General features: G+C 51.0%; 5 protein-coding genes and 1 non-coding gene across 6 annotated transcripts; 3 read left to right on the top strand and 3 right to left on the bottom strand.

Annotated features, from left to right (window-relative positions):
• Nucleotides 1-94: 94 nt before the first annotated feature.
• BCR38DRAFT_485576 (uncharacterized protein) lies at nucleotides 95-1,060 on the bottom strand (the record flags this gene model as incomplete). Its single annotated transcript, XM_040863907.1, has 2 exons — nucleotides 95-717; nucleotides 781-1,060. 2 exons carry the CDS (start codon nucleotides 1,058-1,060, stop codon nucleotides 95-97), a joined length of 903 nt encoding a protein of 300 aa, XP_040715834.1.
• A 1,084-nt stretch (nucleotides 1,061-2,144) lies between these two features.
• Nucleotides 2,145-3,364, top strand: BCR38DRAFT_485575 (P-loop containing nucleoside triphosphate hydrolase protein; the record flags this gene model as incomplete). Its single annotated transcript, XM_040863906.1, has 6 exons — nucleotides 2,145-2,155; nucleotides 2,234-2,336; nucleotides 2,404-2,688; nucleotides 2,744-2,791; nucleotides 2,850-3,077; nucleotides 3,167-3,364. The coding sequence occupies 6 exons, from the start codon at nucleotides 2,145-2,147 to the stop codon at nucleotides 3,362-3,364; spliced, it is 873 nt and encodes a 290-aa protein (XP_040715833.1).
• A 2,035-nt stretch (nucleotides 3,365-5,399) lies between these two features.
• Nucleotides 5,400-8,650, bottom strand: BCR38DRAFT_409786 (uncharacterized protein; the record flags this gene model as incomplete). Its single annotated transcript, XM_040858403.1, has 2 exons — nucleotides 5,400-6,444; nucleotides 6,501-8,650. The coding sequence occupies 2 exons, from the start codon at nucleotides 8,648-8,650 to the stop codon at nucleotides 5,400-5,402; spliced, it is 3,195 nt and encodes a 1,064-aa protein (XP_040715832.1).
• A 1,629-nt stretch (nucleotides 8,651-10,279) lies between these two features.
• On the top strand, nucleotides 10,280-10,382 carry BCR38DRAFT_t184. Its single transcript has one exon. It is a non-coding gene; the product is annotated as a tRNA-Thr (tRNA).
• Nucleotides 10,383-15,734: 5,352 nt separating this feature from the next.
• BCR38DRAFT_342895 (WD40-repeat-containing domain protein) lies at nucleotides 15,735-16,922 on the bottom strand (the record flags this gene model as incomplete). Its single annotated transcript, XM_040855975.1, has 2 exons — nucleotides 15,735-16,718; nucleotides 16,776-16,922. Coding segments are annotated over 2 exons (1,131 nt in total), but the record flags the coding sequence as incomplete, so codon positions are not given.
• A 585-nt stretch (nucleotides 16,923-17,507) lies between these two features.
• BCR38DRAFT_409784 (WD40-repeat-containing domain protein) lies at nucleotides 17,508-20,099 on the top strand (the record flags this gene model as incomplete). The annotated part of the gene is made up of 2 exons (XM_040858402.1): nucleotides 17,508-19,361; nucleotides 19,425-20,099. 2 exons carry the CDS (start codon nucleotides 17,508-17,510, stop codon nucleotides 20,097-20,099), a joined length of 2,529 nt encoding a protein of 842 aa, XP_040715830.1.
• Nucleotides 20,100-20,182: the final 83 nt, after the last annotated feature.

Here is a 20,182-nt window from a genome sequence, read left to right as displayed (position 1 = left end):
TCTCGTACATAGCTTGCCGTCCTGCAAAGACGCAGACACACGAGTCGTCGCAACGGTCTTCCCCAAACCCAACGCCGGGATGTTCCATCTGTGTCTATTGTGCCTTCCCCCCTTTCCTGTCATCGGTGATTTGAAACATAGGACTGCCTTCCGGTTCTCGTCCTTTGATTCCGCCAAGGAGCCAGTCCGTCAGTTGGACAACCGTGCTTCCGACGCCTTTCTCCAATTCGCCGTTTTGGTCAACATGCTCAATCGTGTGGCTGATAACCTTGCCATCCTTGTCGAACTCGAAGATGAACAGACCGGTAAAATCCTTCTTTGTGCTGCCGCTCTGAGTGCCCCTCAACGTATCATCCAGCTTTTGCTCCCCTTGCTCGGTCAGACTCATATCGGACGCGTTCTTAGTCTTGCTTGCCGACCTCCATTTGACCACGAGCTGCTCCGGATATGCACCAGCTCGCTTTGGGGAGTAGTAGAGCTGTTGTGTGGTCATGCGCTCAGAAAGGATCTGGAGCTTCAGGTTGCCGATGATGGGCACGCGGTTCCATGCGATTGGGGAGGTCCATAGAGCAGCTATGTAGGCCACTCTTCCGGAGACGGTGGGAAGGTACGGGTGTGTCGACGGAAACAGGTGGAGAGAGATGTTCGGCGAGAGGATGTCTTGGGGCAATGGTGACTGCAGGAGTGTGGGAAGGCGCTCTTGTAGTACGCGCAGGGCTGTACACAATTGTCAGCTACGGCGACTAAAGCACACCTTAAAATAGCATCGTGAAGGCCTACTGTTGCCCAGCTTGACTTTGCGCTCATTGTCCGGGTTTGGTCGATCAAGACCCGACGGGATGTCGGACCACGGTGGTGTTGAGTTGAACCATACTGGCGGCAAGTCCCCTTGAGACTGGATTGCTAGTGGAAATGTTGTAAGTGACTTCGCAGGGCCGTTTGACAAAGGTTGCTTTGTTGTCGCAGGGCCCGCGGAAGCAAAGAACGGAACAGAGCGGAGGGCGGCGGCCCTGCTCACGATTTGGGACGGCGACCGGCAAATGCTGCTGGAGAAGGACATAGGTCCGAAGCCTGGAGGGCACCAGCGCAGACAGAGAGCATGAATCCGGATGTATGGACGAGGGGAGATGGAAATCACGAGTAGACACTAAGCATTGCCTTTAAAGAAAGTGGAATAGGGAGCATTGTACGGAAACATGATGTAAGTGACGCCTTCATTGTACGCACGAAAAAGAACCTCCAAAGTCGGCGCAACATCCCATGACAGCCGCCGAGCCGCCAAGCTGGTGGACCCACCTGAGTTTTCTAGAATGGAGAAGCAAGAATGGGGATTAGGATTAGAGACTGGGGGTGTCAACATTAGTGCTTTGTATCACTGTGAAGCAGGCTTTCACAGTCAGTCCATCAGTAACCAGTCCTCAAAATGGTTTCGTTAGTCACATGCAGTTGGACACTCATTTCCAGCTTCTATGTGACTCTTACTGTGACTCTTACTATGTATATTTCCACATGATTGGTTCGTAAGAATGGTTAGGTCTAATGACATTCCACTTCTACCACCATAGCAACAACCTCTTAAATCATTTTTTGGCTTTATATCGGTCTGCAATAAAGAGTGGCAAAAGGGTGAGCTGATCCTACTGTACAAATTCCCCCCGCCCCCCCAATCGTCCTGGAAGCTTCTTTCATTTAAAGCTGCTAGGTATCACGTGCATCGGAATCGGTTAGGGAGTTAATTCTTGTGGGCTCAGTGGGGTAAATTCTTCAGCCACCTGTTGACGCCTCATGACACTCCGGGGTGATCAGTAGCTAGTGAACCGGACCTGCTCAGACCATCCAGGCTGTGCAGCTGCTGATACCGACTTTGGACTGGTTAGTGGCCGACTTGTTCTTTGAACGCCGCAACCTGCACCTGTGGCATGTCTCTTGTTCCCTTTCGTGTCTCTGCCGCCTCTGCCTCACAACGACTCGTCCTGACGACACTGCTCCTTTGACATCATCGCCTGCACCGTACCTGGCTGTCGACGATTAAACCGGTTCTTCATTTTAATACTGGGACCCTTCTTTCGTGCTTGCTTATCATCAACGTCGCATCGGCATCGATTAATTCCCATCACCACCTTCCCGTCATCACCAACAACAAGATGAATCCCGAGTAGTACGTCTGCCATCCCCGTCCCGTGCCCCTCGTTGTCCTGGACCGAGCTGCGCGGTACTGACTGATTGTTTCCAGAGTTCCGGCTCTCTCTGTGCCCCCCTTGTCCCTCGTTTTGAGTCCCCACGATGCGCTGCCTACCCTACCTCACAATCTTTCCCCTTCCCCGTCCCCCGTCTTTGTGAAGGCTTCACCTTCCTACCCCCCGCATCGTCCCTTGATTATGCCTCCAAGAAAACATCGCAAAGACAAGCAACGTGGCTGGAGAGCAGATATTCTCTGGCGCGCAGGGCAAGCCTAGTCGCCAGACCAAACTGTCTGATCTGGCTGTCTGCATCCCGGCGAGCTCTCGCGACGGCCCTGAGAACCGTTTTCCCCAGGCACCTACTGAGCACTGGTTGTCTACTAGATACGATTACCTCTTCAAGCTTCTCCTCATCGGTGATTCCGGTGTTGGAAAGTCTTGCCTCCTGCTGCGATTCGCCGACGACACCTACACCGAGTCCTACATCTCCACCATCGGCGTCGACTTCGTACGTGTCCACCCATTTGAGCACGTCGCTGGCCAGGCGCTGACAATCACTACAGAAGATCCGAACTATCGAGTTGGATGGAAAGACAGTGAAGTTGCAAATCGTAATGACAACCAAAATCCACCTTGGCATGGAATAATTGATTCTGACTGGCATTTCAGTGGGATACGGCCGGTCAGGAGCGCTTCCGAACCATCACCTCGTCGTACTACCGTGGTGCCCACGGCATCTGCGTCGTCTACGATGTCACCGACATGGACAGTTTCAACAACGTCAAGCAGTGGCTGCAAGAGATTGACCGCTACGCCACCGAGGGTGTCAACAAGCTGCTGGTAGGCAACAAGAGCGATATGTCGGACAAGAAGGTCGTGGAGTACACAGTTGCGAAGGTAAGGAGCCCCCGAAGCTCCAGCACGTTCATCGCGAGACGCTCAGGCTGGCAGCCTGACCTGTGACGATTTGCTGACTGTTATTGCAGGAATTCGCCGACAGTCTTGGCATTCCTTTCCTCGAGACTTCGGCAAAGAATGCTTCCAACGTCGAGCAAGCTTTCTTGACTATGGCCCGTCAGATTAAGGAGCGGATGGGTTCGCAGGCAACAACCAACACCAAGCCCGGTGTTCAAGTCGGCCCCGGTCACAGCGTTGCCTCGTCCTCCAGCGGCGGCTGCTGCTAAGAAGCTTTCTCACGATACCCGACTTGATCCACTTTCACCTCGCCTCATTTTGATTTTCTGGCGTGTTGGTAAATACAGGCATGCAGGGTTGCTAGGGTTGGCAAAGGGAAGGCACACATGGTTTTCTTTCGCTTGTAATCGCGAATAGACGTCGTTCTTCCCCTTGGATTCTAGGATTCGAGCAACCTCCACCAACCCCGTTTCATCAATGATCAATTTGCGTTTGACACCAAGCACAGTGAGCACGGGGTGATGAGCGAGTGAGTTTTTGCAGGAAGGGGACTACCAAGTCTCACATCTGCAGCTCCGTAATGCGATGAACTTTTCATGACTTACAACGGGAGAAAGGCATGTTTGTTTGTTTTAGAAGTGACGCATGGGTTTTATGGCAGTTCTGCGTAGGAACAGAGGACTTTAGCATCTGTGCTGCGAATTTTTTCACGCCCTTGTATGTAGTCGATCTGGGTGGCCACAGAGGAAGAAGGGTATGGGGACTGTGATTTCGCCATCATATCCTCCACCATCCACGCTTTCTCTGCCCACTCATCATCTCGTGGCACTCTTTGCGATCAGGGACATTTAATCAAATTGGTTTCTAAACAAATATTCATTTCGGTGACCACCTAGGCTCGTGCCGAACATGGGTAAGGCGATTACCACTCGTTGATTCGGTCCTCCCTAGTCTCCCTGAAGAAGAGATTGCTAACTTTGGACTCGTCGTACGGTTCTACTTTGATCTGTTTCCTCAAGACATGGATGTGGTTTCATTGTCGCTTGTATTGCTTGTATAGATTCGGGACGAACTCAAACCCTCATTGAGCTGACTGACCCCCATGTCTCCAGAATGGGGCTTACTTACTATAGTACGATGGCCCGCACCGAACCTTGAGCACCTCCCTGTGCTCCATCATCTACCGGGCCATAACCAGTGATGGGACTAGATTAGTGAAATCTTCTAACAGCCTGGTCATATTCGTGAAGTCAGCAACGGATGTTGCTTATGTACAAAATAGAGATGCATCCAGAAATTCCCTTCCTGAGGCCCGGCGCAGTACATCCGGAACTACAGACAAAGCCGGGAAGCATAACCAAAAACAACGCTAGCCACTACACGCGACGAACACCCAGCTGACCGAAACTCAACACGATAACCGCTGTAAATTACGCAGGAGCAGACTCGGTCACTAAGAGAAGCGCAAATCTCAACGCAGCCACAGAAAGCAGCCGCCCTTAGCTGCAAGGATACAAGGAGTGTGTGTCTAACCCGGCTAAGACAGTCAGAAACTGGGCCCTAGATCTATATAAATCCCGGCGAAAGATCTTCGAAATGGCATGTCCATTCATAGGCCGGCGATAAGTTAAAAACAAAAAAAAAGCTACGTCATATAGGATGGTTTGCGCATCGCGAACGCTGTCGTGATGTCTTGGAGCAACCATGTTGAAGGGCGAACTGAAAACCTCACAACTGGCATGAAGATGCTTGGATAGTGACGTATGTGATGATCCAGGGATTTATTCTACTACTGGTACGCAAATGACAATCGTTGCTAGATACGACTGGGGCTAAGCCCGCTCAACATTGCTCAGTGGGAAACTCTTAACTAGGATATGGATTATAAACAGAGCAACAGTGTACAGTATGTTGCAACCAGGTATGAACACCCATACCCAATCAGACAACCCGGGTCGAAAGAGTTCATCCACCCATTGCGAGGCAACAATAACACGCCAAAAGAACACCGTGGGAATGAAAATATTTTAGGTCTATGTCTGTGATATTCTATCGCCGTCATAGCCTGAGCTCTAGGTTCTGCCGGTTCGCATCGAGTGTGTGTGGCCTGGTATATGCAAAGTGTTGGTCGGAATAATAGGGGTTGCACGTGATTGAATAGGACGAGGTCGAGATCGAGTGACCCGGTATGCTCAGCCAAAGCTCCAAAACAGCATGGTACAGTGGGGGTATGATCCAAATTCAAGACAGTACGGCAGTTTTTAAAGAACATAGACGGGATAAGTAGAAGTAGTAAGAGGGTTATCAAGTCAGGCCAAGCCACATTAGAGCCTTGCGGCTATTTCCCTTCCTGACAGCGGAGTTCTTGAGGTATAGGGGGGTGTATTTGCGTTCGTCGGCTGCAAACTGGCCGTTCTCGTCGTCAGAAATATCGAAGTACGAGGGTCCTGTTTCTGACAGAAGTAGATCCTTGTCCGAGTCTAAATCGGCTTTCTCGCCTAGCATTTGCTGGATCTTTGGTTTCTGGTGTTTTAACGACTTGGCCGTCTTGAAGCTCTTAATTGTTTCCGAGATTGACGCCTTGGACGAAAGCAGCTTCACGGGTGTTTCTGCTGACGGTGGTGGTGGTGGAGGCATGTCCTTTTCCATAGCCGCCAACGTCTGAGAGGGCGAAACAGGAGGCGTATGGAAGCCCATCATTACGGCAGCGCTGACTAGCGGGGCGTATTCAGATGCCGGGCTGATGAGCGGGTCTTGGTCTGGTGACTTCTCCTCGGAATCGCGCGACGAGGTCCGATACGATGTCGATGGGCGTTGTGCGCCTTCTGGTATGTAGAATTGGGAGATATCGATGAGCATCTTCCAGATGGTGGAAATCAGGGTGTAAATTTCCGAATCGCTTGCGGACGACGTGATGAGGAAGTTGGCCTTTGCGAATGATGGAGCCTCCAATGACTTCGCTCCCGTGGGAGCAAGTAGAGTAGCGGCGGTCCTTGAGCTCGGGACAGACGCCCTGGAAACTGAATTGGCGTTCGAGTGACTACCGTTGTAAGCAGCCAGCATGGGGGATCGGGAAGACAACTTTGAATCAGGGGATTCAGCACTCAAAATTCCCGCAACTTTCAAAAGGTCAACACCGACAAGTCGCTGCATTGCAAGGACGGTGGCCAAATGTTGCGGGGGGTATTCCAGTAGGAGAAATCGCGTATCCGAATGAGCTGCCATATAAGTTTCCAAATGTGGGATGATGAGAGTCGCCAAGAGCAAAGTGTTGGAAAATGGATTGTCCTGGGTCTGATTCGTCAATGGCTGAGCCGTGAAGGCTTGCATGGCGTTGGCGATAAGATATCTGAGAAAGGCAATTAGTACAAGTGCCCCTGATGTAGGGATATCGGAAGCTCGTACCTCAGATCAAGTCTCCCACTCCTCGTCACCCCATTGGGCTTGGTTCCCAGCTTCTCAAGCGAACCACTGATGCTGGACAAGAACTCTCTGTTGACCCCTTTTTGTGCACCGATGGCGAGGATCAAGTCGACCTTTCGCTTTTCTTTCTTCGGGCTATTAGGTTCCGCGTCGCGAAATACTGGTTTCCAGAGATTGCTAAGCTCGGGCAGCTGAGGAAACGAGCATTGCCGATATCCAGTTTCATTTGGCGGAAAATACAAGCTGAGGATAGACCGCAGTGAGTTTTGTATACACACAGCTGTCCGGCAATTGCTCGTTGAAAAGTCGTGGAAATTCCTGTCGGTAATAGTCATTGGAGGCGGCGTCTGAGCTGGTGTTGGAGGTGCGGGAGATACCACAGCCGTAGTAGGCTCGGTCGGGGTCCGTTTCACTGGCCAACTTTGTGGAGATTTGAGAGACGCCGCAGGGTTTAAACATTCATAGAGAAAGGCATTGAAAGGGTCGTATTCATCGTCACCCGCTTGATGCGCTGGGCCTAGCCGTGTCTGCATCTCAATCACATGCAGTTGCTCAAGAAACGAAGCGGACCCTCCAGATATTGATGTTCCGGGCACGTCTGCATTTTCATGACATGCGGGCGGTAAAGGGTTCATGGAAACTTGATAAGAGCCATTCTTGAAGGACCCAATGACAGATTCCAGCAGCATATCACGGACCTCATCCTTGAAATGTATTAGCAAGTCCTCGACCATAGGTAAGACGGCTTCAAACACGGCATCAGTATACAGCTCGCAATAATCTGCCTTAGATGACTGAGTGTCTTCTGCATCTGCTCCTCGGTCAACATGACGACTTCCGACCCAAGTCGCCTTGTCCACGTATTCCGTCTTCGGACTGGTGCCCTTGTCGATGTAGGTAGATGGGCGTAGAGATCGGAACGGCACGTTTCTGCTGAAATCCAAAGGGGAGGGCGGAACCCGGCGGATCATAGCTTTGCTAGGCTTGGCCAAGGTAGCTCGCGTATTCTCACTGCAAAACTCGGATCGGAGGATCTGCCTTTCTGGGGCTTCTGGGGGTGACATCATGATGGCGGATGTATGAGTCTGGCCCGGAGAGCTCGGGGTCATAGGCTGGTAGAAGGTGCAAAGAGAGATATCCTGGTTATGGATAGCACTGGCGTAGATTCTATCCACTGACTTGACTTTCTTGTGTGACCGAGATGCCCGAGTCGGGGGACTTTGGGACGACAGCACATCCACGAGACATGCCTCGCCGTACATGACAGCAGGCGTGTTCGGCATCGAATCAAACGCAGAAACAGCGCTTGGACTAGGCATGCCAAGAGCAGACGCAGACGGAGATTTCATGTTGGCTTCCTCCACATAGCTGGGCGGTGCCATTTCGACGTCTCCATTACCATGGCCGTGCACGTCGAGTCTCCAGGGGGCGCTTCTCGACTCATGATCCGATGGACCTCCAAAAACGTAGAAAGGGGCGGCGTCTTCAAAGTCGTCGACGATACGACGCATTGGAACACTCATGCTTCGACAACGACTTGCTGTTGTCAGATCAATGTCGTTGTTTGGTTGCAGAGCTGCCGTTTCTCGGTCCAAGGCGTCCGCCGCTCTCATTGCCTTAGACCCTGGATCGTTAGGAAGACTATCAAGCCCCTCGTTATTTGACTCTCCATTGTCTGCCGAGTGAGTCGAAGCAGATAATGACGAGTCCTCGGTTCGTCTCTTCAGCCCGGCAACACCGTTTCGAACAAGGTCTTTGAAGATACCTTCCGCGCTTGCCGTGTCGCCGTGTGCTTCGCGTTGACTAATCGCAGTGATGCATTTCAGCACCGCACTCGCCGTGCCCCCGTTCATGAAAACCAGTCTTTTGTTATCTGGCGAGGACTCGCGCAGGAATGATCGAGCCATGTCGACTCGAGCAAGGCAGGCTTCGTGTACTTTGAGGATATAAGACGCAGCATCGAAGGGCAATGCTGTATCCTCTGCCTTCATGAAGTATTGCAGTGCAGGAAGAACCAATATCTTGGAGGAACTTGGCAGTAATCGCAGCTGAGTTGAAACAGTTTCTGAGGCGCCCTCGAAGGCAATTAAACTGCCGTGGTGCACCGATGTCCTTTCCATATTGTCTTCCATATTTTCTGTTCCCGGAGAATGCGAGCGCGGTTCTGGGAGGAGCTTGTCCCAGCGGCTAACCGCGTTAAAGGAATTGGGCCGGGGTAGCTTAACGTGCAGACCAGTGCCACGATAGCTACCTCATCGTCATTGGAATGTGACAACTTGTTGGGCAGTTGGGACTTGGTTGCATACAGTACGGTGACCAACACCAATGATGCTGATAAAATATGTGCAATGGAAGAATTGGAATCAGAAGGAATGAAGCCGACGAAGACAGGCCAGTGACGTTGAACAAACGGGGACCAGAGACCTATGAAATTTAGGGGTATATGGCCAGTGGTTGTTGAGGCGTACTGGTGAAGAACTCAGAAGACACAGGCCGGAGGGAGGGGGGGTGGCGTAACGTTGAGTAAGACGGGAGGTAAATCAACGTGACGAAAGTGACGACATTCCGAATGGTTTTATGAGATAAGCGAACTGGGCAAATCTGATGGCTGATGGTAGGTTAGGAAAGTGCGAGGTGGCCATGAGAGGAGTGGTTCGCACTTGCACTTGCACTTGCCTATTCATACCTGACGGCACGCGACAGACTTGGACAGCTGCAGGAACTTGCTTCGTGTTTTCCCCCGAAGATTATAGCGGCATGGATAGCGGCATAAAATGAAGCAGTGGTGGACCATTTCATGTTGGACACGGCAAGATGGGAGATTTTCAAGGTCGATGTCTGTTTCCTACCCGGGCTGGACTGGACTGGACCAGTGGACCAGGTCTGCTGTTGGGAAAGGACAGCGTGAAGCCACGACAGGGTTAATGCAAACGAAAAGGGGATTCAGCAGAAATGTAGCTTGTGGACTATGATCAGCTGCACCTGCGCCAATGTTAGGCTCCCTGCGGTTGGACGCCGACAGGCGAAGCTGCCGGTTTGCGGCGACCCATGCAACTAAATGTAGCCGACGTCAAATACTCTCCTAGGCTAGGGCAATCAACGACGCTGCAGTAGAAACCTTATCCTCTCGTACCTGCTCGTACCTGCAGTTAATTCGCGGCAAATGAGTGGACCTTTCGACGGCAAATGTCTCATTCAAATATCCCAATAGGCTCTATGTCTTTGGTATGCACACCAAACAGCACAAGCCGGTTCTGCGTCTGCCTTATTAGTCATTGGGGAACAACGATGGTGATGAATCATTTGGATCTGCCACGTGTGCTTTAATAGGGACCAGGCACGTGTATTCTGTCCTTCCGCTTGGGGCAGTTTTCACGTCGGAATATTGAGCTGCAACACGATTTGGCACGCTGGGTACACTCCCCCAACCTCCATGAGACAGGATCCTGTTTGTGGATTCTCGACGACGTGCGAGGTAGCACAAGGCGTGTCGACTGGATACCGTCCTACCACGTTTCCGGGACTCGTGCAATATGTGCACAGTCCAAGAAAACAAGGCAGCTCACTCTGGTCAATCAGTGCATCGAAACCAGCCTCGAACCCCCCAAATATGGAACTTTCAACCCGCGTGGGGGCCGGGGGAAGGGGTCTAACCGCATTGACCACCTTTTTGCATACACCCCTATTTTGCTGGGTCTAACTAAATCAACCTAAATACTTCGTCCGTATTTACTACACACAGAACACACTTAATTCAAGCGGTCGGCTGGTGTAGTTGGTCACTTCGCTGGTAGATAAGTCCCGATTTGAGCCTCGCCCACTTGGGTCGGTGACGAGTCGCGGGTTCGAATCCCGCAGCTGACACACAAGGGGGTTTAGTCAACCCTTACGGCGCGCTGCCCACCTTGTTGACTTCGCCTACCTAGCGATAATAGGGAGATTGGTGCAGTTTAGGATTACGAGCATCCTAGCCAGTCGACCGTCAAGCACTACGTCGGCGGAATATAACTCGACAGCCGGTCCAGAATTCGAATCGTTAATCCGACCCCTTATCGGACCTCGCCTTTCCGATAACGCTCGTCGGCGAACCCGTCCCCTCACGATAGAAGGCGCGCAGCACGCCCTCTCGCCGCGATTCTTGCGAGCGTCTGACCACGTTACGGTCTATCCACTTGAGCGTATGGTTGAGATGTATACGCTCGACGAGAACCCCAATTAGCAGATACTACGACTTGTCGCGACAAAAAAATAGTCGAGCATCTTCTGCACATCAGCAGCATCCCACCCCTGAGGACGAATTTAAGTGCCACATTACCACACTTATCGGTAGTTCAGGCAGGGGTTGTAGCACAGACTTAGGGAGGGACAGGAGGTTTAGTAGTCATTTGGCTACAAGTTTACCTGTATAACCGCCCGACGCGGCTTAAGGGCCCGCTATATCATCTATAGCCCCTTAAGGGAGTACTTGTAGAGGTACCGAGGGTTAACACCTACGGCGTATTTAATATTATTATTTTTAATTCAAGCGTCCGAAGACTTAGACATATTCTTTTGAGCCCTCTTTTTAGGAGGGACCCTTTCTTCGAGAAAAGTATCAATTTTTAACTACTTATCCGGTAAGATAGGCCGTATTCGCTTATTTCGCTTATCCTAGGCTGTTTAGATCGCTAATAAGTTAACGAACACTTTATTCGGGTCAGGCTCGACGGGCTAGCGTATATCTAGAGCGTGTTTATCGAGTTCTTTATATAGTTACTCGTTTTCGATACGTAATTTAGTATTCTCGGCGGCCTAGAGTGCAAGTGTCACAGCGCTGGCGATTACAGAGCCACATAGTGCTGTATATAGTAGTTAGTGGGACCAGATATCAGTGTCACTGACAAAATGTGAGTGACATTTTTAGGTCTACTGGTCTATTGGCCTAGGGGCTTGGTCCTCCCCTTGTGACAATTATGTCACTGTTAACGGTGTACGGGTGTCGGCCCTGGGTCGTAGACAAGAGGGTTCGAATCGTAGTTGTGCAGCCATATGCGAGATGATCGACAAGCAGGCACGCCGAGGTATAGCCTAGCAGATTGTGGCCGTGGCGACAGCGGCAACTACCTCCTAAAGTATGATGACAAGTGCGGGATATACACATGTGACCGCTAGTCTGCTATGTGCGCTTTGCGCTTAGGGGTCTTAATAACTGATACCATATCCCTGCACTAGTAAAGGGAGATTCCCGTGGAGGGATGTTGCCGTAAGCTCAGATAGCCCGGAGGGGGTCCGTGAGGTTCAGAGTTCAAGTAGTGCTAACACCGTCGTCTATTGAAGTCTCGGGGTCGAGCCTTATGGACGGGGGGATAATTGTCACAGCGCTGGCGATTACAGAGCCACAAAGTGCTGTATATAGTAGTTAGTGGGACCAAATGCCAGTAACACTGACATTTCTAACCGCATTGACCACCTTTTTGCATGCACCCCCATTTTGCAGAGAATTTCTACGCCTCAACAACACGACGTCTCCCAATTTACCTCGCAATTGCTCCCTATCTACGTACAAAATGGCTAATCCAGTGGAGAATAGTCTGGACGATTTTGAGCAGCGAATCGAACGCGCTAAAGAGCTTGTCCGTCAGGGCTCTTCCTAGGCCGCAGCAGCGAATCGAACGCGCTAAAGAGCTTGTCCGTCAGGGCTCTTCCTAGGCCGCAGCAGCTCATCGGTACGGTATCAAGGGGACTACACTGTCCTACCGTATTCGTCACGGTAATTCGCATCGCGACGCCGCCTCCAGGCAACAAAAGTTGACTCCAGAGCAAGAGGAGGTTATCGTGAACTGGGTCCTAACGAAGAAGTGTGTGGACGGGCTCCTAGCAAGCGTTATGTGGCTGACTTCGCTGCCGAAATCCTCCTTGCTCAAGGGGATAACAATACACTCGGCCAACACTGGGTGGATCACTTCGTTAGCCGCCATCCACAGATACGTACCAAAATTGGGCGCGTCGTAGATGCTAGTCGAGTTAGAGCGTCCGATTCGAACAAGATCCGAGACTTCTACACCCTCCTCGAACGCTTACGTACGAAGTATCGTATCAAACCCGACAACGAGTATAATATGGATGAGACAGGTGTCCAAGAGGGGGAATCTGGGCATGGTACGGTTATTGGGACGTCTAATTCACGCTGGGTACGCGTATCAAAGTCGGACGCTTCGTCGTGGTGCTCCTGGTTAGAGTACATTTCGCATACCCAACGGGGTACACCTGTCTGCGTATTTTCCGGCAAGAGAGTCCAAGCACAGTGGTTCCCAGACTAAAATATCCCTAGGTGGGAATACACCGCGATGAGTAAGGGCTGGAGTAATAAAGTTATCGCAAATAGGTGGTTAGATCAGGTTTTTCTCCCCGAGACGAAGCCTAGGGGTACCGAATGGCGACTCCTTATCCTCGACGGCTACCAGACACATATTCATGCCGAATTTATGTGGAAAGCCTACTCGAATAGAGTCGCCGTGCTGTATTTACCCTCACACTGCAGTGACGATCTCCAGCCGTGCGATGTCGGGCCGTTCTCACCTTTGAAGACCTACTACCGCCAAGAGCTCAGGGCTTACGCTTCCTACGAGGCTACAGCCCCAATTTACAAGCAACGTATGCTAGAAGCATATCTACGTGCCTCGGAGAGAGCTTTTACTACGGAAAATATTAAATCTGGCTGGCGGAAGACTGGTATATGGCCCCTAGGCTCCGAAGGACTAGTCGACGTATCTTGTGATCCTCCGGAGCCTCATACACCAGATCCTCCGCCTCATATATCACCACGTTTAGTTTCTTTTACTCCTCAGAAAGCGCAGTAACTATCTAGCCAACTACAGTCGATAGAGAAAGCCGAGGGCGGGGTATCTCGTAAGATTCGTACCCTAGTAGGCAAGGCGGGCAAGGCCCTTACACTCCAGGCCGCCGAGAATGCCAAATTACGTATCGAAAACGAGCAACTATATGAAGAACTCGATAAATACGCTCCAGATATACGCCAGCCCGTCGAGCCAGACCCGAATAAAGTATTCGTTAACTTATCAGCGATCCGAACAGCCCAGGTGTGACAGGCTGTGCCTGAAATGGGATCCGGAGCTGCAAGAACCTTGCGTCCGGATCCAACAAAGGAACCATCGAGGGCATATAAAAACATAGTTTGTGTTCTCGGAAAACTCACTTATTTTACTTTCCTCCTCAGTTAGATAATTAACAGTATTTGGCCATGTTGAGCTGTATAGTTTCGCAGTGAGCCCGTCACACATTAGGAAAATAGGTTACGGAGCGGGGAGGAAGTTTATTTTCTCTTCTTTAAGAAGCACAGAGATGGAGCAGGAAGCGGATCTTCATTTCGTCTTCATCTTTTTTTCTTTATCTATTTTTATCCTTAATTATTATCTTCACCTTCGGTTTTCAGTTAGTTAGTTTATCTTTACGTTCGAGATTCTATTATTCCGCTTTTATCTTATCCTTTACGACGACAGAGGCCTGTATCTTGCGATTTCAGTAGCAAAGACGGCTACATAACGCTTACTAGGAGCCCGTCCGCACAGTTCTTCGTATAGGATCCAGTTCACGATAATCTCCTCTTGCTCTGGAGTTAACATTTGTCGCCTGGAGGTCGCGTCGCGATACGAATTACCGTGACGAATGCGGTAGGACAGTGTAGTCCCCTTAATACCGTACCGATGAGCTGCTGCGGCCTAGGAAGAGCCCTGACGGACAAGCTCTTTAGCGTGTTCGATTTGCTGCTCAAAATCGTCCGGACTATTCTCCACTGGATCAGCCATTCTGTACGTAGCTAGGGAGCAACTGCGAGGTAAATGGAGAGACGTCCTGTTGTTGAGGCGTAGAAATTCTCTGCAAAATGGGGGTGCATGCAAAAAGGTGGTCAGTCAATGCCGCAGAAGGGGCAAAAAGAGCTTCCCAGAATAGAGTGTCGGAGGCTTCAAGCTGTCAGTGAAATCTGTAGCCTTTATTAGACCATTTGATGCTACTCTAAATCTTAGAACGCATCTGATAATTCAGTAGTACCACCTTGTAGTTGCGTCCAGAGCAAAGCCTGTTTAGACTTAGTTGCTCTGCAGTAAAGACTCTTGCCCATAGCGAACCAAACTTCGAAGCCGGCAATGCTTTCGAGCTGAAATGTTGCGGCTTATTTATGCTAAAGTTTTGTCTAATTTTCATACCAAGCACGAAGTACTAAGCCAAGAACTAAAAGGTAGGCATTGTAAGGGTGCGGGATCGCCGAAGGATGCTAAAGATGTGTGCAGGGATCGTACCCCTGGGCGTGTTGCACGAAGTGAGGTACCTTACATCTATCTATCAGATATGGGGACGAGACTTGCTAAAGATGTAAAGAAATCCAACCTGAGGAGCCCGTATAACGCGAAGGCACCTTGTCATGGTCTCAGAACTGCTTTCAAGAGAACCAAATTATGCTTTCAGATCATCCTCCACTTGAACATCTGTACTCATTCCAAAAACGCACCGATTTGCGAGCGAGCCCCTAATAGTCAGCCTCGTCCGATACTAGTAAAGTCAGCGATGAGGACAAACCCTGAGATAAGTGATTTGCTACAAGCCAGCCAGCATGCCAAGAGTGACTAAATCTGCTGCTCGACACTTTCTCTGCGTGGAAGAAATCCAGACGACGAAGGAGGCTACCATTACTTGCTCGTATGGTCTGTTCACAAGATGAGCCTAATTGAAGTTGAAACATGTACGTACGACTCAATTTTCCTGCATGTAATATGGGAAGCAGCAGATTGTCCACAGGAACCACGTTTCAATCTTCAAAACACATGCAATCCGCCCGTGGGGTACACGATGCGCCTGCATCGTACGTGGGATTAATGTAATAGGTCCGTCCAGCCCTTGTCGCCTTGGGGACAGTTTGGGTTATGGCAAGCTCTAATGCCACGGCATTATTTGCCATCACAAGCAGAAAAGAAATATACTTCCAGCAAGGTAGCCCCTGTAGCACCGACTAACGTTTTTCTGCTTGTGACGGAAAACGGTGTCATGGCACCAAAGACACGATTATTAGGGACTATATCGCAGAAAGGAAATTGCTGGCCATGCGGACGGGATGACCTCATGTGGATCCCCATGATCTCATCGATGGTTGCAGGGGGAGCACGCGGAGGACTGCATTTGGATGTTGGACTTGATAAGCTCGATCGCGTCAAGGAGCACGAACTAAACTTCGTCCATTAACGCAGCAAGCTCTGCTTCTTCTTCGGCCGTCACCAAACCCTGAGCATCTACCCCTGATATCTCCTTTTCAACACCCTTAGCCTTTTCTAATTGTTCTTGAACAATTATGTCAAGATCGCTTTTCTTCAGTGGCCAGCTTCTGACAGTTCCATCGAGTGACACCGATACAAGCAAGTTGTCGGCACCTGTAGAGCCCTTCATTATGACCAGATCAGTGACTTCGTCATAGTGTCCCTCGAGGGTGCAGTATAGCTCTCCAGACGCGCGATCCCAGATCTTGATGTCTTCATCTCTTCCAGCAGTGATGGCCCATTGATCGGTGAGTGCCACAGCTCGGACATGGTCACCATGATCAATCCTTTCATCCACGGCAAAAGCCTTGACCCGCGACAAGCACTTGGCTGTCCCGTCACCACTAGCTGTCCAGAGATCAAGTTCGTCACCTTCTACATCGAACATGAGCCGGTACACTGTGGTCTCGTGCTCCAAAATCGCATGACGTGCCACTCCTGGCTCTTCTGGCGACGTCTCTGTAACTTGCTCGACAGAGTCAAGACGAATGCGCCACCGCCGGATATGCGGATCACTGCTTGCGCTGACTAGGATGATTTCGTCGGCCCCAGGCTGAACGGGGTCAACGACGAGGTGTTGCACGGCCATCATGGATACTGTCTGATCTTGAAGCACATGGAGGCGAGAACCAGTGGCTATGTCCCAGACCATTATCTTTTTATCCGCACCACCACTAATGAGGATGTCTTTTCCGCCGAGCTTGGTGTAGACGATGGCCTTGACAAAATCGGAGTGGCCACTGAACTTGCGCCCGGGCGCTTTTGAGGAAACATCCCAGGTCCATATGTCTTTGTCCCAAGATCCTGCAAATATCGTCTGCATGCCAGGACCGCCAACTGCCACGCAAGTTACTGGCGCAGAGGGGCCTCGATACACCGTCTTGGCCTCTCCAGTCTGTACGAGATAGGCTTAATAACTCAGCGACTCTCACGGAGCTGACGTAAAAAATACCTCAATGTTCACCCTCCGAACTGAGCCGGAGGATTCTGCCACGAGCAGAGAAGACGTTGAGTTGGGGTCGAGTATAGCAGCGAGTGGCTTGGTCTTCAACGTGATGGGGTTGCCATTCTGATTGCCAGCCTTTGCAGCTTGCCTCTGACGCCTGGCTGCATTCGCACTATCACATACGGTCAGCTTGCATCATTACCTTGCGGATATCTTGGGTGTTCGTACTCTGTCTCGAAGAAGTGATCCGCAGTAGTTCCCTTGCGCATCTTGATGGATTGGTAATCTGTAAAATGTTGAATCTTGAGCGATGTTGCATTGAAGATGGGAATAAATCAAATATGAAAGTGGTATTTTACGTCTCAATATGGATCCGAATACTTATTGAGCAGACGCAGGCATCCAAGTTCTTGATATCGTATTCACACAACCTTATCCTATGGTGCCTCGCCCAATGAGGAAGTTTGACGTTGTTGATGAGGCCCCAGGGTAGCGAGCTCCACTGTTCGGGCCTCTTCCTCCTAAAATCCGTGGAAGTGGAGATCCCTGTCAATTCAGCGCCAGAAACGCGTCCCTTAATTGGCGACACGGTTCAACGCGTTTCCTCGCTATGAATCTTTGAGTGGCGCTCTTTGATACTCCGAGTAAAGTCAACAACTTCACATGGTAGTTTGATTCCCAGCTTCGTCGTCATTTGAGGTTCCTCGAAAACGATCAGACATTGTGTGGCTCTTCAATATGGCCTCAACAGCACCACCTCGCCCTCGAGCAAGACCAGCTCACACCCAGGGCTCGACGCACTGCGCATATACACCCAACGGGTTGAAATTGGTCACCGTGGGGTCAAATAACACCATCAGACTCTACAAGATTGGCTCCAACGACGAACCGATAAATATTGATGATTGCCAAGAACAAAATATCAGTGTGGACGCCACAGACGACTTCTTCGTCGTGGGATCCGAAGATGGCACTGTCAGCTTGTACTCGGTTCCGAATGCTAGCTTCGATAGATTCTTATGGCGATGTCCCCTCCCGATTCGCGATGTCGCCCTCTCCCCAGATTCGAAGTGGTGTGCCATTGCCAGCGACGAGCTCACCGTTAAGTTGGTTCGCATCGACGACAACACGCAGATTCGCCACTTGAACGAGCACGGCAAGCCGACAAAACACCTGGCCTTCGATACCAAGGGAAACACAGTGACGCTCGCGTGCACTGATGGGGTTCTATATGTATACTCTCTACTATCAGATCAACCAGAACTGATCCGCAAGATCGACGGTATCATTGGCGCGTTGGACATAGAATCCGACATCAGCTCCATGATAGCCTGGCACCCTGACGGTAGGGCTTTCGCTGTACCTACTCCGACACGAGATATACAGGTTGTCTCCAAGAATGATTGGGAGAAGCAACGAACTTTCTCCAAAGGTCACAGTGGGGATGTAACGGCTTTGGCCTGGTCACCGAACGGGGCAATGCTGGCATCTGCGGGCAAGGACAAGAAGATTCTCCTCTGGGAAACGAAGACGCAGTCGGTGATTGCGAGGTTGGATTACGCGAATGTCATGCAAATTTCGTGGCATCCAACGGAAAACCTGGCATCCTTCACCAACTCGGATGGCGAGGTCTACATTCATCCAGACTTCGTTCCAGAGCAGTTCTCTCCACTGTTAAAACTGGGAAAGCAACCTGCGCCCTTCATACATGATCCACTCCTGGAGGTAACCAACAACATTAGGAGACCAGATGTCAATGGCGTCAAGCCGGGCGTTACCCGGGCGCAAAGAGAAGGCTCTGTTGATAGCTTCGACTCGCTGCTAGACGGTCCAGTGGCTGAAGATGACGACTTCGTTGTCGACGATGATGGCGCCGGATACGTTTTGAATGCCAATGGCAAGCGGCCTCATGCTGGCGACGATATTTCGGGTAACGCCGCAAGCAAGCGGCAACATCTCGATCCTCAGTATCATGAGGCTTTCCAACCGGGCTCGACTCCATGGCGCGGCAACAGGAAATATCTCTGTTTGAACATGATTGGATTCGTCTGGACAGTAGACCAAGATGGCCACAACACCGTCACCGTCGAATTTTATGATCACGAGTTCCACAGAGACTTCCACTTTACCGACACATTCTTATATGACAAGGCCTGCTTGACGGAAAACGGGACGCTCTTCTCATGCCCACCCAAGGATGACACACCCGCCATAGTCTTCTACCGACCCCACGAGACATGGACGAACCGTGCAGAGTGGCGAACGCAATTGCCGGAGGGTGAAGCTGTTCTTGCAATGTCTCTTAGTGACTCGTTCGTCACTCTCACTACCACAGCTAACTACGCGAGGGTTTATACTCTCTTCGGTATCCCTTACAGAGTTTACCGCCCGAAGAGCACACCCATGGTCACCTGCGCCAGCTGGAGAGACTACGTCTTGACGATGGGCAACGGACCTATAGGCGCGGATGGCAACACCAGACTTCTGTATACCATCGAGAACGTCAAGCGGGATGAGATCTGCCAAAACGAGGATACTGTAGCTCTTCCAGAAGGTGCCACGGTAAAAAGTGTCTTCTTCTCGGATATGGGGGTAAGTTTAAGAGACCCGCAAATAGTGATGAGTGATTAGCAATTGGCTAACGAGCATAAATAGGACCCCTGTATTTACGATTCAACAGGCACGTTATTGACGCTCCTGCACTGGCGCCAACCATCGAGAGCTTCCTGGGTGCCTCTGCTCGACACCACGCTACTTCCCCGCCTAGCATCAGGACGAAAGCACGAGTCCTACTTTCCGATCGCCGTAGCGGACAACAAATTCCACTGCATCATTCTCAAGGGCGGCGACCAGTATCCGTACTTCCCACGGCCGCTTCTCTCCGAGTTCGATTTTTCCGTCCCGCTGTCCTCGGAACCACCTAAAGCCAAAGCAGTAACCAGCGAAGACAATGAAGACGGCATGCCAGGGCCTGAAGACGACGAGTCCGAGACACGCAAGCTAGAACAGCAATATCTCCTCAAGGGCATCGCAGCTGCGCAACTGCAAGATCTGATAGAGGCGACGAACAGCACAGCTTCAGAGCGTGTCGCGCTCTCTCGCCTTGAGCTTGAGATCGACAAGACGCTATTACAGTACCTGGCGGTTGAATGCCGCGAGGGCGAGGACCGCGGCATGCGGGCCCTGGAACTGGTGGAGCTCATGCGCGACCGCTCGGGGAGAATGTTGGAGGCGGCCGGCAAGGTGGCCGAGCGATACGGCAGGAACCTTCTGGGGGAGAAAATCCGCGAGGCTGCGGAGCGGAGGGTGGGTGAAAGCAATGACTATTAAGGTTCTTAAGGGGGGCCGGCATGGGGAGCGTGAATCGTTTGGCGTTTTGTTTCGGTTGTGTTTCCGGTCATGCTTCTCGGCTG

This window comes from Pseudomassariella vexata (assembly GCF_002105095.1).
Source record: "Pseudomassariella vexata strain CBS 129021 chromosome Unknown BCR38scaffold_7, whole genome shotgun sequence".
Taxonomy (NCBI): Eukaryota; Fungi; Ascomycota; class Sordariomycetes; order Amphisphaeriales; family Pseudomassariaceae; genus Pseudomassariella; species Pseudomassariella vexata.
The sequence above is the reverse complement of the archived record's forward strand: the minus strand, read 5'-3'. Positions and strand labels throughout refer to the sequence as shown.